This window comes from Mustela erminea, chromosome 10 (assembly GCF_009829155.1).
Source record: "Mustela erminea isolate mMusErm1 chromosome 10, mMusErm1.Pri, whole genome shotgun sequence".
In the NCBI taxonomy this organism is placed as follows: Eukaryota; Metazoa; Chordata; class Mammalia; order Carnivora; family Mustelidae; genus Mustela; species Mustela erminea.
Genome location: NC_045623.1, coordinates 61,470,517 through 61,487,128, shown reverse-complemented (window position 1 = coordinate 61,487,128; position 16,612 = coordinate 61,470,517). Strand labels below are relative to the sequence as shown.

The window sequence follows — 16,612 nt, the reverse complement described above, 5'->3', positions numbered from 1 at the left end:
AGTGAATTTCAATTAATTCAAAGTTTATTTGGGGAAGTTTGCTTTCTAGAAACAACCTACATTGTTATAGAAAGTAGTACAACAATTTACTATTGTATCTTGTCACAGAGTACCTGGAAATGTAACCAGGAGATCTTAAGCCTAGCCCAGTTCTATCATTAAAAAGCTACAAATCTTGAGTATTCTATTAGTACCTAGATTCTGAGATTTATAATCAGTGACCGAATTAAATGTGTTTTAGTTTAATTAATTTAATTTGTATATTCAGTGCTTAGGACTTAGTGGACATTCAGTAAAAGTTTTACTTATTTATCTGATACATTTTTCTGTTTCACATGTTAAGAAGCTTAGGTTGATTCAGATTTTTGTAAATAAATATGCAGATACTAAATTATAATCCAGGCTTCTTCAAGTGATACTCTGCTCTTTTCAGAAGAATGCCTGTCTAGTGTATCCTCCAGTTAAGCGGTCTGATGACATAAATGGAATCGGTATATTATACTGGTAGATACAAACGGTGTGATCAATATCCTAATGAGTACAAAAGATCATTTTTGGTTGGATGTAGTGAAGTGATGAACTGAACAGACCAAGATTTACTTCTCTCAGGGCTTACATCAGGCCGGGTGGTGAGATTTTTGATGCTGATGTTTTTTATGTGATTCGTCCAAACCTGGTCTTAATACATCACCTTTATAAGAATATGTTGGGTACTTAAGTTTGTATAGTACTTTAAACCAGGACCTTAGAAGACAAATTCAGTCTTATCTAACTAATGAAATAAGAATATGAGACCGGTTAAATTCAGTAAGAACAAATTTAGGACAGAGAAAAAGAAAATGTATGAAATTAATTTCTTATTGATAAAAAAGAACAAGGACTGAGTATCAGAAAACTTTGGTATTAGTCCATCTCTATCATCAGCTAGCTATTTTTTTTCCTAGGGCAGGTGTTTTTCGTTAGGCGTTTATTTTTCACTTAGATATAGTGTCAAAGATCTATATATTGGGTTTTTCCCCACAAAATAAGAAGAATTTGCTCATGGTAAACATCCATAAATGTTTAATTACATATTGACAAATAGCAATTAATTTATAAATCTAGAATTTTTCTGTTCTTATCCTTCTTATTTTTTATTTAATTTATGCTTCATTTCTATTTCAGTTACTGGTTATTTATAACATTTTTGCTTAATTTTATTTTAATTTTATTTTTTATTTTTATTGACGTATAATTGACATTCGTTAGTTTCAGGTACATAGTAAATTGATTTTGACAATTTTGTACATTACTCAGAGCTCACCAAGATAAGTTTAGTTACCATCTATCACCATACAATGTTATTGAAATATTATTTAATATATTCCCTACACTCTACTTTTTATCACTGTGACTCATTTATTTCATGAGTGGGAATTTGTACCTTTTAATCCCTTCTATCTGTTTAACCCATCCTCTCACTCACCCCTTCTCTGACAACCACCAGCTAGCTCTGTGTTTAGGAGTTCGTTTGTTTTGTTCTGTTCTGTTCTATTTTGTTTTATTTTAGATTTCACATGTAAGTGAAATCATTTGGTATTTGTCTTTATTTGACTTACCTCACTTACCATTAAACATTTTGGATCCATCCATGTGATTGAAAATGCCAGATCTCATTCTTCTTTTATGACTGAGTAATACTCCACTGTGTGTGTGTGTGTGTGTGTGTACTACATCTTCTCTATTCATTCATCTATTGACAGACATTTGGGTTGCTTTCATATCTTGGCTATTATAAATAATGCTGCAGTAAACATAGGGGTGCATATATCTTTTTGATTTAGTGTTTTGGTTTTCTTTGGGTAAATGCCCAACAGTGGAATTACTGGATCATACGGGATTTCTCTTTGTTTTTGAGAAACCTCCATACTGTCATCCACAGTGATTGCACCAATTTATATTCCTATCAGTAGTACACGAGTGCTCCTTTTTCTCCACATCCTCACCAACACTTGTTTCTTGTGTTTTTTATTTTAGCCATTCTGACTGTTGTGAGGTAGTATGTCATTGTGGTTTTGATTTACATTTCTGTGATGACTAGTGTTAATCATCTTTTCATGTATCTGATGGCCATTTGTATTTATTTTCTGGAAGAGTGTTCAGGCCCTCTGCTCATTCTTTAATGAGAATGTTTGTACTTTTGGTGTTGAGTTGTAGTGGTTTTTTGCATATTTTGTATATTAACCCCTTATTGGATACATCATTTAAAAATATCTTCTCCTGTTTAGTAGGTTGCCTTTTCGTTTGTTGATGGTTTCCTTTGCTATGGAAATGCTTTTGTTTTTGTACAGTCCCAGTAGTTTGTTTTTGCTTATCTTTCCGTTGGTTGAGGAGACATATCCATAAATATGTTGCTAAGTCCAAGAGATTACAGCCTATGTGTTCTGTTAGGAATTTTATGGTTTTAGGTCTTCAATCCATTTTGAGTTTATTTTTGTGTATGGTGTAAGAAAGGGGTCCACTTTAATTATTTCACATGTAGCTGTCTAGTTTTCCCAGCATCACTTATTGAAGAAACTCTCTTTACTCCATTGTATATTCTTGCCTTCTTTGTCATAGATTAATTGGCCATATAGGTGTGGATTTATTTCTAGGCTCTGTATCCTTTTCCATTGATCTATGTGTCTATTGTTAAGCCAGTACCAGACTATTTTGATTACAACATCTTTGTAGTATGTCTTGAAATCTGGGATTCTGATACCTCCAGCCTTGTTTTTTCTCAAGATTTCTTCGGATATTCAAGGTTTCTAGTGACTCCATAGAGTTTTAGGGTTATTTGTTTTACTTCTGTGAAAAATGCTGTTGGTATTTTGATAGGGATTGCAATGAATCTGTAGATGGCTTTGGGTATTATGGACATTTTAACAGTATTCTTTAGGTCTGTGAGTATGATATATCTTTCTATTGGTTTGTGTCATCTTCAATTTCTTTCATCAATTTTTTAAAGATTTCAGAATATAAGTCTTTCACTTCCTTGGTTAAATTTTTTCCTAGGTATTTTATTTTGGTGTAGTTGTAAGTGGGATTTTCTTAATATCTGTTCCTGCTACTTCATTATTAGTATATAGAAACAAAACAGATTTCTATATATTAATTTTGTATCCTGCAACCTTACTGAATTTATTTATTCTGATAGTTTTTTGGTAGAATCATTAGTGTTTTCTATATATATAGTAGCATGTCATCTGCAAATAGTAACAGTTTAACTTCTTCTTTACCACTTTAGGTGCCTTTTATTTCCTTTCTTGTCTGCTTGTTGCAGTGAGGACTTCCAGTACTATGTCAAATAAAAGTAGTGAGAATGGAAATCCTAATCTTGATATTGATCGTGAGGAAAAACTTTCATTGTTTTACCATTAAGCATGATGTTACCTGTGGGATTTTTAGATATGTCCTTTATTATGTTGTGATACGTTCTCTCTAAACCTACTTTGTTGAGGGTTTTTATCATGAGTGAATATTATACTTTGTCAAATGATTTTCTACATCTTTTGAGATGATCACATGGTTTTTATCCTTCCTCTTGGTGATGTGATGTATCACATTGATTTGTGAATACTGAACCACCTTTGGGTGCCTGGAATAAAGCTCATTTAATCATGGTGAATGTTCCTTTTTATATGTTACTGAATGTGGTTTGCTAATTTTTTTTTTTTTTTTGCGTATTCCTTTTTTTTTTTAACTTCTTTTCAGCATAACAGTATTCATTGTTGTTTCCTTGTTTTTGCACCACACCCAGTGCTCCATGCAATCCGTGCCCTCCTTAATACCCACCACCTGGTACCCCGACCTCCCACCCCCCCCTTCAAAACCCTCAGGTTGTTTTTCAGAGTCCATAGTCTCCCATTGTTCACCTCCCCTTCCAATTTCCCTCAACTCCCTTCTCCTCTCTATCTCCCCTTGTCCTCCATGCTATTTGTTATGCTCCCCAAATAAGTGAAACCATATGATAATTGACTCTCTCTGCTTGACTTATTTCACTCAGCATAATCTCTTCCATTTCTGTCCATGTTGCTACAAAAGTTGGGTATTCATCCTTTCTAATGGAGGCATAATACTCCATAGTGTATATGGACCACATCTTTCTTATCCATTTGTCCGTTGAAGGGCATCTTGGTTCTTTCCACGGTTTGGTGATCGTGGCCATTGCTGTGGTTTGCTAATATTTTGTTGAGAATTTTTGCATCTATGATCATCGGAGATATTGACCTCTGATTTTCTTTTTTTGTAGTGTCTCTGTCTGGTTTTGATATCAAGGTCATGCTGGCCTCATAGAATGAATTTGGAAGTTTTCCTCCTATTTTTTTGGAATAGTTTGATAAGAATAGGTATTAACTACTCTTTAAATGTTTGGTAGAATTTACCTGTGAAGCCAGCTGCTTTTGGATGTTTGTTTACTGGGAGTTTTTTTTTTTTTTTTAAATTACTGATTCAGTTTCAGTACTTAGAATAGGTCTGTTTAAATTTTTTTATTTCTTCCTGATTACATTTTGAAAAATTGTATGTTTCTAGGAATTTATCCATTCATTTCTTACAAGTTGTCTAATATATTAGCATATAGTTTTTCAAAATAGTCTCTTGTAATTCTTTGTATTTCTGTGGTTGTCAGTTACTGTTTCTCCTCCTTCGTTTCTGATTTTTTTAAATTTTTAAAAGATTTTTATTTATTTATTAGAAAGAGAGAGAGAGAGAATGAGAGAGGAGAAGGTCAGAGGGAGAAGCAGACTCCCCATGGAGCTGGGAGCCCGATGTGGGACTCGATCCTGTGACTCTGGGATCATGACCTGAGCTGAAGGCAGTTGCTTAACCAACTGAGCCACCCAGGCGGCCCATTTCTGATTTTATTTATTTGAGTTGACTCTGTTTTTCTTGATGAAACTGGTTAAAGGCTTCTCAGTTTTATGTTTTTAAATCATCTTATGGTTTCATTGATTATTTCTATGGTTTTTTAGTGTCATTTTTTTTTTCACTCTAATCTTTATTATTTCCTTTCTTCAACTATCTTTGGCTTTTGTTTACTCTTCCTTTCCTAGTTTCTTTAGGTATATGGTTACGTTGCTTGAGACTTGTTTCTTGAGATGTGCCTGGTTCACTATAAACTTCCGTCTTACAACTGCTTTCACTGTATTCCAAAGATTTTGGACTGTAGTGTTTTGGTTACCATTGTGTGTCCATGTATTTTTTTTTTTATTTCCTCTGATTTCTTTGTTAACCCATTGATAGTTGAATAGCCTATTGTTTAGCCTCCTTGTATGTGTGTTCTTTTCTTTTCTTTTCTTTTCTTTTTTTTTAACACACCTTTATACATTGTAGGGAAAATTGAGTTCAAAATGATTCCAAGGTATAGCAGCAATCTCAGTTTTGAAAGAGTGAATTTGTTTGGCTAGTAGTACCTGGTTTATCTTGGTGGGGTAAAAAATAATTTTTTTGAAGGTTTTAGCAGGCTTGAAACACTCCATTTTCCAGAAAATCCAGTTAAAGGAAACAATTGCATCTCTGTCCTTTCTCTACTTAATTCTTCCCCTTTTCCAACCACTCCCTACTTAGTGATCAGGTGCATACCAGAATCTATCAGAATCTTTGTCCGGTTCTTGGCTTTACAAATAAAAGAAAGACAAGAACTTTCAGAAGTTTTCCAGAAGAATTATTAAAACAATAAAAGCATTTGAAAATAGTAAGCTTTTTTTTTTTTAAATTGGGAATTTTTTGGAAATTGTTTTAGCTGGAGAACATAATTGTAGTGGATTATGCAAATATATGAAATATGCAAAAATATGAAACTTTTTTTCATATTTTTGAATATGGTTCAAATAAGAAATGGTTTCTCATTTCTTATTGGGACAGAATCAACTTACTGCCTGTGTGTGGTAAGGCATAGATGAGGCTTGATGAATATCGAGCATGCGTTTAAGGAGGTTATATAAGTCCCTTCTTTAAAAGCCTTCCTGAAATGAACTAAGTAGGTGATAAAATGTAACTTTCTAGGCCGAAGATTTAGGAATTCACTTAATATGTATGGATTCATCCTGTAATATTGAATATCTAAGAACAGGGAAGAAATTGTCATAATTGTTTTAAGATTATAATTTCTTCTCTTTCTCTTCCTTATAAGAAAATTAGAGGTTTCTTCTTTATGAAAAATAAAATGTTAAAAATATGAATATTTTTAGTTCTGATTATCTAATTTTAATGGACCTATTTCTTGTGGAAAAATACTTGCATAAAGAAGTGTGTATAATAAATGAACTTTTATGCTGTTAATTGAATGAATAAAGTTCCATGGGTAAAGAGTAGATTTTTATCAGATTTGTTTGTTTGTTTTCGAATCACAGAACATATTCAAAATATAATGACACTGGAAGAATCTGTTCAACATGTGGTCATGACTGCTATTCAAGAGGTAAGTTTTTATTTTGTTTACATATATATGAAAATCCTTAACCAAATGACACAAAATTTTTCACATAAAATCTTATGGATGTATGTTTTTCTTTATTTGTACAAACTTGCCCTTTGCAGCAGGTTTACTTATCTTAAGCTAGTGTGTCTTCCCTTCTTTTCTTTACCCAGAATATCTTAAAAAGACTTCAAGCCCAATTTTAGTTCTTCTGTATTTTAAAAGATTATAATGTCAGGTTCCCTTAGATAACTTCACCTAAGCAGGATAAACAACCTCTAACCAGAACAGAATTTTTATTTCTTCTTTTTTCCCTGCCAATGAGAACAGTTTTTCTCAAAATGGTAAAGCATGTGTGTAAATATATCTTGTGTTCATTTTCAGAACATTAGTACTGTGAGCAAATAATGGTGGGTGATATGTCTGGAAGCCAGGTAGCCTGTGTTCAAGGCAGTCCAGTTGTATAAAGTCATCCAGAAGGATTCAGAATTCACATGGTACATGTTAATTCTTAACAGAGTGAGTGACGTGGAATGCAGAAGAAACCTAGGGATTAGGGAGGGCAAGCATAGTTTGGCAGGGGCATGGTTTGGAGGGAGATCTCTCACAGGAAGTTAGTTTGTGTGCTCTGAGTTTGCATTGTTGGCTTGAATTTAAAGCATCACAGCCATAAATTTGCCTTTCAGGTGCAAAAATGTTATTTTTTATAGGCTCCATTTTTCTCATATAATTGTAATTCCTACTTTATTTTTTTTAAAGATTTTATTTATTTATTTGACAGACAGAGATCACAAGTAGGCAGAGAGGCAGGCAGAGAGGGTGGGGAAAGCAGGCTCCCTGCTGAGCAGAGAGACTGATGTGGGGCTCCAGCCCAGCACCCTGGGACCATGACCTGAGCCAAAAGCAGAGGCTTTAACCCACTGAGCCACCCAGATGCCCTGTAATTCCTACTTTAAAAATGACTTCTCAGATTAGGAATTTTATCATATCACTCATTTAAAGGCAGTATTTTAAAAGTGTTATTTTATGGAAGAATCTTTATTATTATTATTTATCAATTTTATTTAGTAGTTCATCTTTTAGAACTTAGATTGTAATTTTTCAGTATATAGGTATTTTAAATATATTTCTGTATTTCAAGTACACTTTACTTCTGATGTTCTCACTGATGTAATGGTTGAACATTGTGTTATTTAGCTTAAGCCTCTAATAAAATTCTTATTTGAATAATATTCTAAGGTTCATCAAAGTATGACAAAGGAAAACTAACTGTAAAACATCTTACTCTCCTTTCAAGTAAGCCTATTTTTACTTCATAACATCTCTTTATTGTACTTAAGTTTACTATTTTAATTTCCTAGTTGATGAGTAAAGAAATATTGAGCTCTCCTACAAATGATGCTGTTGGAGAATTAGAGCAACAGGTGAGTATCTCAGTAACTGGGGAAAATGTTGAAAACAGTCATACAGTTGCTTGGCCAATTAGTATCATAAGGCTTTCATTGGAGAACATTTACAAGAATATTTTTCTCCATGAAATTTAGGTTGTTTATTCTGTAATATCTCAGCTGAATATTATTATGCATTCCTTCATGACTGCAAGTAGTGTTGGTCTCCAGAATTTTTTATGCTCATGTTCAAAGAATTGAGTGACATTGAACTTTTCTTCTGAAACTTGTAATACATATGTGGCTCATTCTAGATGGTTACACTGTTAATAGTAGACAATGGAAAAATTCTGCTGATTTCTAATTTATCTAATAAGTTAATATATTTTTGCCTTGTTGAAGAAACAGCTCTCTTTTCCCTGGTTCTATGGCGTGCCTGTTTCACCTGGGCAGAAGGCACTCTACTCTGAAATGTAACCCAACCTGGGTTGTAGGGGAAAGGGTATAATGACAGGCAAATGCATCTAGTGCTATTTCTGTTATATTTTTGAACATCTGTTTTTCATGAGTATCACTTCTCTCTCATGAAATACTTCAAAACTTTTTCTATGAAATTTTTACTTGAATTTAAACATACTGTGTTTTTCTAAATTTTTTTGTGATGAAATTAAACAATATCCTCTAATATGCTGTGGTTTAAAGATTTCATAAGGAGTGTTCTGTGAAAGGGGAGGAGATTAGCACTTCCTTTGACAAGGGTTGGAAGAGGCCCTTGGGCCTGATAGCACCCAACATAGTTCAGGCTTTGCCACCTATCTCATGGCATCTGAGCATCCTTTCATTGTTGTTATTGAGTCATTATATTGTATACTTGAAACTAATATGATACTGTATGTTAATGATATTTCAGTTTTTAAAAAAGGCACATTGAACCAAAAAATTTTTTTTCATTAAGATTTACATAAAATTTTATTTCTGTGGGACTGTGGCCTTAAACATTAATGAGACTGTGCGAATATTATTGACAGAAAAACCAACATTGAGACTTACTTGTTAATAGGTGAATTTTTAAAAAGTTTTTATGTAAAGTCCAGTTAGTTAACATACTGTGTAATATTGGTCTCAGGTGTACAGTATAGTGATTCAGCAGTTCGATACACTACCCATTGCTCATCATGACAAGTGCCCTCCTTACTCCCCATGGCCTGTTTCACCCATCCCACAACCCTTTTCCCTTCTGGTAACCATCAGCTTGTTCTCTATAGTTAACTTATAAAATTCAAAGAACAAATAATCCAATTAAAAAATGAGCATAAGACATGAATAGATATTTTTCCAAAGAAGACATGCAGATGCCCAGCAGACACATGAGAAGATGTTCAACATCACTGATCATCAGGGAGATGCAAATCAAACTATAATGAATACCTTCTTTACTGCTACATCCATACAGTTGAGCACTGTTGAGAAAAGTACAGCCATTTGTTTGAATATAAATGCATGATTTCCATCCACAGTTAGCCCTTCATCATTGTTCTGTACTAATCAACACCTTCTCCCGTTACCCAAACAGCTATTTCACACAGCTGTCTATTTGCATAAGGCAACTACCTTAAAATCTTCCTGCCGACCCTGAGTAGTCAGTTATTTATTGAGTGTCCCTATGTGCCAGAGACACTGTGCTCAGTCCTTTTCCCATATTGTGTAATTGGCTTGGTAACCCTAGAAAGTTTCAAATGGAGACTTGCTAATACATTTTCATAACCATGTTTAATATAGTGTATATAACCATGTTTAATATAGTCTATTTTCCAATTTGTGTCAAAACACGTCTTATTAAGAATCAGGACATTTTGCGTTTCAGCTTAAAAGGGCATTGGAAGAACTTCAAGAAGCACTAGCAGAAAAAGAAGAACTGAGGCAAAGATGCCAAGAACTAGATATGCAGGTGCGGAAAAGAACCAGTCTGAGAAAAAGGTCCTCTTTACAAAGGTTTTATTGTAAATAATTCACTGGTAATGTGTTTTGGAGGTTGGGTTTCATTTCATGGAGGGCAAATTTAAAGTATTTGTTACAGGTTTGAATATTCAAGTATGAATTTCATAATTATTTTTCTCTAAGAGTTGAAAGTTGCTAACTTTACTCCTTTGAGAGAATCGTTTTAATTGTAGATTTCAGGTATTTAGATGAGCCTTTAGATTCTTTCGTAAAAAAAAAAAAATTAACATACCAACTGCAGAGAGTGTGAATATATAAGGGAGGTCATTTATGGAAGTATTTAAAAGTGCTTGGACCCTCCCCCCCCATAAATGCGAGTACCAGGTAAGTTTTGCTAACATGCATGTATCTGAACATGTGTATATAATTCTTGAGTTCATATGCACATATGTGTTGGCAAAATAAACTTACTATGAGAGACAGTAATTAGTAGTGGGGTAGATTGTCAAACCAGCCCACTTAGACCAGGCTATGCTACTAGCTGATTGTGTCCTCTCGGGAAAATTACTTAATTTCTTTATAGTTTAGTTTTCTCTTTTGAGAAATAATATGATGATAGTATATATCTCCAGAGTGATTATGAGGATTAAATGAGTTAATATATGTCAAGCACTTAGAGCAGGACCTGACACATGTAAGTACTATGTGTGTTTGCATGTATTGTTATTGTTAAATGAAAATGCATATGCAAAAGTTATACAGTAAGTCTTGAAAAATTATGCAAAAGGATAGATGTACCATCATAATATGCTGTATGTAAATTGCATGTTTTTGTTCAAATAATGAGTTACATAAATAATTTACTCTCTGCAAAGTATGAAGACAAGGAACAAGGGTTGTAGTAGTATTATCCTTGTTTGATGAGATAAATATCTGTAATGATAGGGCTGAGTAATATTTCTAATCCTTAAGGGCTTGCAAATAAGGAGAAGAGAAGAGGTGCGGGTCTAAGTGACTCAGCTATTTAAGGCAGTGACAGCACTGGAATCCTGGTCTTTTCAACCTTAACTTAAAAAAAAACCCAGTCCTGTGTTTGAACAAAGCTAATGTTGAAGATTTTATTTATTTATTTTTGAGAGAGAAAGCATGAGTAGGGGAAGGGGCAGAGGGAGGAGGAGAGAATCTCAGACTCCTCACAGAGCAACAGGGGGCTCGATCTCACCACCTTTATTCCTAGCCCATGTGGGAGTGGGGGGTCCACAGAAATCTTGATACTTCTCACTGCAGTCTACCCAGTCAGGAGGGAAGCCACCCTTTGCTTCTTCCAGTTTTCTTTCACTGGACTGAGGAGGAGTGACTAAGAGCTTAGGGGACCGGACTCCCTTTTTAAAAAAAAAAAAAATTTTTTTTTTAAGATTTTATTTATTGACACAGAAAAGAGATCACAAGCAGGGAGAGTGGCAGGCAAGGGAGAGGGAGAAGCATGCTCTCTGCTGAGCAGGGACCCTGATGTGGGGCTCGATCCCAGGACCCCAGGATCATGACCTGAACCTAAGACAGATGCTTAACTGACTGAGCCACCCAGACTGACTCCTGATAAAAACAAAGGCTTTAGAGCTACATACTGCATTGGGGGAATGGTCTGAGGCCTAAAGAAATGCCTTCTTGGGAATGAGATACACTTTTCACACCCTGGTAGAAGGTATTTAAACCTCAGACATGAGATCATAGCCCAGGCATCACAAAAAAGCACTGCCTATCGCCCCAGCTCACTCACCTCCTTCCCTAACCATTCACAAGGCTGTAGAATGGTGTGGAGGGAAAACAGTCCCAACGATAACTTAGAAGGGAAGATATACTGGAACTTTGGTACAGTAGAAAGGGTGTCCAGGAAGTCTTCAACTACACTGAAAATATAGGGTGTCTTAACTGCCAGTGAAGCATGATTTAGATGAAAAGAATAAAAGTATGGCATTGGTGCAAACATTTCAGGTTAAAGAGCATGTAAAAGACTTTAGCCAAGCTTAGAAAATAAACTTTGCTTCATGTTGTGTAACAATTTCATAGGAACACATCAGTAAAATAGACTAGGTGGTAGAACAACAAAGTGAGGTTTAAAAAGAAGTTGTAGATCTGTAGAAACAAATCAGTGAATAATGTTGAACACCAGGCTTTATCCTAGGTAAGATATTGAACTTCAAGAATAAAGGGAAAAAAGTACCCAGTCACTCAGGTTAATAAGGCACACTGTCCGCAAAGAAAAAATCAGGCTCCCCTACGATTTGAATCCCAGAATATGGAAGCATGGTATCTGCAGAGTGCCTAGGCAGGGAAGCAGCCGTGCACTCGGACAGAGTTCAGATGCAGACTCACGAGCCCTTTTTGAAGAAACTACTTGTTGACGCAGTTCAGTAGCACATGTTTTAACCGAAATAAAGAATGCAAAAGTGGAGATTTTCTGTGGTGAAAGATCTGGTGAAGATTGAATCCTTTTAAAGACAGAACTGTGTTGGTTCTGTGCAAATTACAGTTTTAAGTACTGGGACAAGTGAAATTCTGATCCAAGAAATGAGGAGGCAGGCCCCATAAAGGCAGGCTCTCTTTAAAAAAAGAGAGCAAAATCTCCATGTGACATTTTGATGTGAAGTTTTGAGAAACTCTGATTTGGCCATCTGGTTCTGTTCTAGTCAGGATTATTATGGGGCCTTCAGGCAAGTTCTGATGTGTTTGCCGGTGGCTTTTATTCTGCCTTTCCCAGCCTTTTTTCCTACCACCTGGCAGAGATAGGAAGCAATCCTTCACTTATTGCGGGAGCAGTGGCCGGTCATTCCTGCTCATGATGAGTTAGAGAAAACATATTCCTGCCCACCATGGTACAAGATAAGTTCTTTCCAAGGCAGTGGTTTGACTCTAATGTGATAAAGGGGAGCTGTAGCTATAGAATTTTGTATTTCATTCTTCTTAACTATGTAGATGGAATGTAAGAATTAAGTTAAATCTGGGTGATATAAGAAAATGAGACTTTTTTTTTAAACCTTTTGAATGTTTCTGTCTCTTGAATAACTCAGAAAGAGAGAGAGGGTGAGAGATGGCAAAAAAGGAGAGAAACAAAGAAATGGAAAAAAAAAAAACAGGGAGGGATAAAGATGGGTACACTATGAACCTAAAGAAAGTATAACCATGGGAGCTTCTTAAAGGAGATGTCTAGAACCCCCCACTGTACATTCTAAGGCATAGACAGGACGGTGTGGCACAAGGGATTTGCATGTTTACTACCCCTTCCTTCAGTCTGTGGTTAAAGATAGCTCTGAACATGCATTGTAAAACATGGATAGGAACCAGGTTAATTATGCACCAGGTGTTGAAAACTAAATTTGCCCTTGTTTCTCTGCCTTCTTTAGAGGGTTCTGACCCATTTTGGAAGACGGACGGTATTGTTTTTTTTTAGTTGATCTTTTTGTGACAGTGTCTTCCCTCCAGCTAGAATGAGCTACTCTTCTCTTTGTGTCCCACCCCCACGTTATGGTATGCTCCCATCAAAGCACCTTGAATATTTTCTGTTGCATAATTATTTACATTTCTACCATAAAGATATGGAGGGTTCAAACTCTTCATTCTTTTGTGTATCTCAGTCATTTAGGATTGTACATGTTAAGTAATAGTCACTAAACTGCTTGCATGGCAAGGATGGATGAATGCCTTAAATTTAGGAAGAGAAGCTTCTTTCTCCTGCAGTCTGTCTGGAAACAATTTTCCAAGCCTTTGTGTTGCTCATTTGGAGGACAGTGTCTGTAATCTGCCTATACTGTATTTAAAGACAGGATACTCATTTTTCTCAAGCTCACATGGAACTTTCTCCAGAAGACCACATACTGGGTCACAAATCAGGGCTCAACTAATACCAAAAGACTGAGATTATTCCCTGCATATACTCAAACCACAATGCTTTGAAACTGGAACTCAACGACAAGAAAAAATTTGGAAGGAATTCAAACACTTGGAAGCTAAAGACGACCTCCTCCTCCTCCTCCTCCTCCTTCTTCTTCTTCTTTTTTAAGATTTTATTATTTGACAGAGAGAGAGAGAGATCACAAGTAGGCAGAGAGGCAGGCAGAGAGGGGGAAGCAGACTCCCCACTGAGCAGAGAGCCCGATGTGGGGCTCGATCCCAGGACCCTGAGATCCTGACCTGAGCCAAAGGCAGAGACTTAACCCACTGAGCCATCCAGGCACCTCAAGACCACTCTGCTTAAGAATATTTGCATCAACCAGGAAATCAAAGAAGAACTTAAACAATTCATGGAAACCAACGAGAATGAAGTCACATTAGTCCAAAACCTATGGGATACGGCAAAGGCAGTCCTAAGGGGGAAATACATAGCCATCCAAGCCTCCCTCAAAAACATAACAAAATCCAGAGTGCACAAGCTCTCTTTACACCTTAAAGAACTGGAAAACCAACAACAGATTAAGCCAACCCCACTCACAAGAAGGGAAATAATCAAGATTAGAGCAGAGATCATGGAGATAGAAACTAGCGATACAGTAGAACACATCAACGAAACTAGAAGCTGATTCTTTGACAATTAGCTCAATAAACCACTGAATCCAAAAGAAAAACTAATCCAAAAAGAAAAGAGAGAAGACCCAAGTTAATAAAATTGTGAATGAAAGGGGAGAGATCACGACCAAGCCAAGGAAGTAGAGACAGTCATCAGAAATTATTATCAACAGTTATATGCCAATAAGTTAAGCAACCTAGAAAAAAATGGATGCATAAACTTATATACTTCCCAGACTGAATCAGGAAGAAATTAACAACCTGAATCTAGTAACGAAATTAAAGCAGTGATCTGAAACCTTCCAAAAAACAAGAGCCCAGGACCTGACAGATTCCCTGGGGAATTCTAACAAATATTCAAAGAAGAAATAATACCTATTCTCCTGAAGCTGTTTCAAAAAAATAGAAACAGAATAAAAGCTTCCAGACACTTTCTAAGAAGCCAGCTTCTCCTGATCCCAAACCAGGCAAAGACCCCACCAAAAAGGAGAATTTCAGACTAATATCCCTGATGAATGTGGATGCCAAGATTCTCAACAAGATCCTAGCTAATAGGATCTAACAGTACATTGAAAAGATTATCCAGCATGACCAGGTGGGATTTATCCCTGGGATGCAAGAGTGGTTCAACATTTGCAAATCAATCAATGTGATAGAACAAATCAGTAAGAGAAGAGAGAAGAGCCACATGGTCCTCTCAATAGATGCAGAAAAAGCACTGACCAGCTATAGCATCCATTCCTGACTCAAACGCTTCGAAGTATAGGGATAGAGGGAACATTCCTCAACTTCATAAAATCTATCTATGAAAAAACCCACAGCGAATATCCTCCTCAATAGGGAAAAGCTGGCAGCCTTCCGTTTGAGATCAGGAATACAACAAGGATGCCCACTCTCACCACTCTTGTTCAACATAGTACTAGAAGTCCTAGCAACAGTAATCAGACAACAAAAAGAGAGAAAAGATATTCAAATTGGCAAAGAAGAATTCAAACTCTCTCTTTGCAGATGACATGATACTTTATATGGAAAACCCAAAACCCCCCACTCCCAATCTACTAGAACTCATACAGCAATTCAGTAATGTGGCAGGATACAAAATCGATGTACAGAAACCAGTTGTTTTCTCATACACTAGCAATGAAAATATAGATTAGGGAAATTAGAGAATTGATTCCATTTACTATAGCACCAAGAACTATAAGATACCTGGGAATCAAGCTAACCGAAGAGGTAAAGGATCTGTACTCAAGGAACTACAGAACACTCATGAAAGAAATTGAAAAAGACACAAAGAGATGGAAGAGCATTCCATGCTCATGGATCAGAACAATAAACATTGTTAAAATAAAATGTCTATACTGCCTAGAGCAATCTATACTTTCAGGGCCATCCCGATCAAAATTGCACCGGCATTTTTCAAAGTGCTGGAACAAACAATCCTAAAATTTGTACGGAACCAGAAGAGACCCCAGATAGCTAAGGAAATGTTGAAAAAGAAAAACAAAACTGGGGGCATCACGTTGCCTGATTTCAAGCTTTACTACAAAGCTGTGATCATCAAGACAGCATGGTACTGACATAAAAACACACATTGAACAGTGGAACAGAGTAGAGAGCCCAGATATGGACTCTCAATTCTATCATCAAATAATCTTTGATAAAGCAGGAAAAAATATACAGTGGAAAAAAGTCTCTTCAATAAATGGTGCTGGGAAAATTGGACAGCTATGTGTAGAAGAATGAAACTGAACCATTCTCGTAAACCATACACGAAGATAAACTCTAAATGGATGAAAGGCCTCAATGTGAGACAGGAATCCATCAAAGTTCTAGAGGAGAACATAGGCGGTAATCTCTTTGATATCGGCCACAGCAACTTCTTTCAAGACATGTCTCCAAAGACAAAGGAAACAAAAACAAAAATGAACTTTTAGGACTTCATCAAGATCAAAAGCTTCTGCACAGCAAAGGAAACAGCCAACAAAACAGAGAGGCAACCCATGAAATGGAAGAAGATATTTGCAAATGACACTACAAAGGGCTGATATCCAAGATCTATAAAAAGCTCTTCAAACTCAACACACACAAAACAGATAATCACATCAAAAAATGGGCAGAAGACATGAACAGACACTCTCCGAAGGAGACATCCAAATGGCTAACAGACACATGAAAAAATGTCCATCATCATTAGCTATCAGGGAAATTCAAATCAAAACCACAGTGAGATACCACTTTACACTAATTAGAATGGCCAAAATTAACAAGACAGTAAACAACATGTGTT

At 35.9% G+C, this 16,612-nt stretch overlaps 1 protein-coding gene and 1 non-coding gene across 4 annotated transcripts in view; both read left to right on the top strand.

The window, feature by feature from the left end:
* Positions 1-16,612, top strand: part of HOOK1 (hook microtubule tethering protein 1) — a 75,933-nt gene that overhangs the window by 16,258 nt on the left and 43,063 nt on the right. For all 3 annotated transcript variants that reach the window (XM_032301937.1, XM_032301936.1, XM_032301935.1), the window contains 3 exons: positions 6,372-6,439; positions 7,798-7,860; positions 9,689-9,772. In XM_032301937.1, the coding sequence (XP_032157828.1) occupies positions 6,372-6,439; positions 7,798-7,860; positions 9,689-9,772 (215 nt within the window). The remainder of the gene's footprint in view (positions 1-6,371; positions 6,440-7,797; positions 7,861-9,688; positions 9,773-16,612) is intronic.
* Positions 8,539-8,666, top strand: LOC116568410. The gene has a single exon (XR_004276616.1). It is a non-coding gene; the product is annotated as a U6atac minor spliceosomal RNA (small nuclear RNA).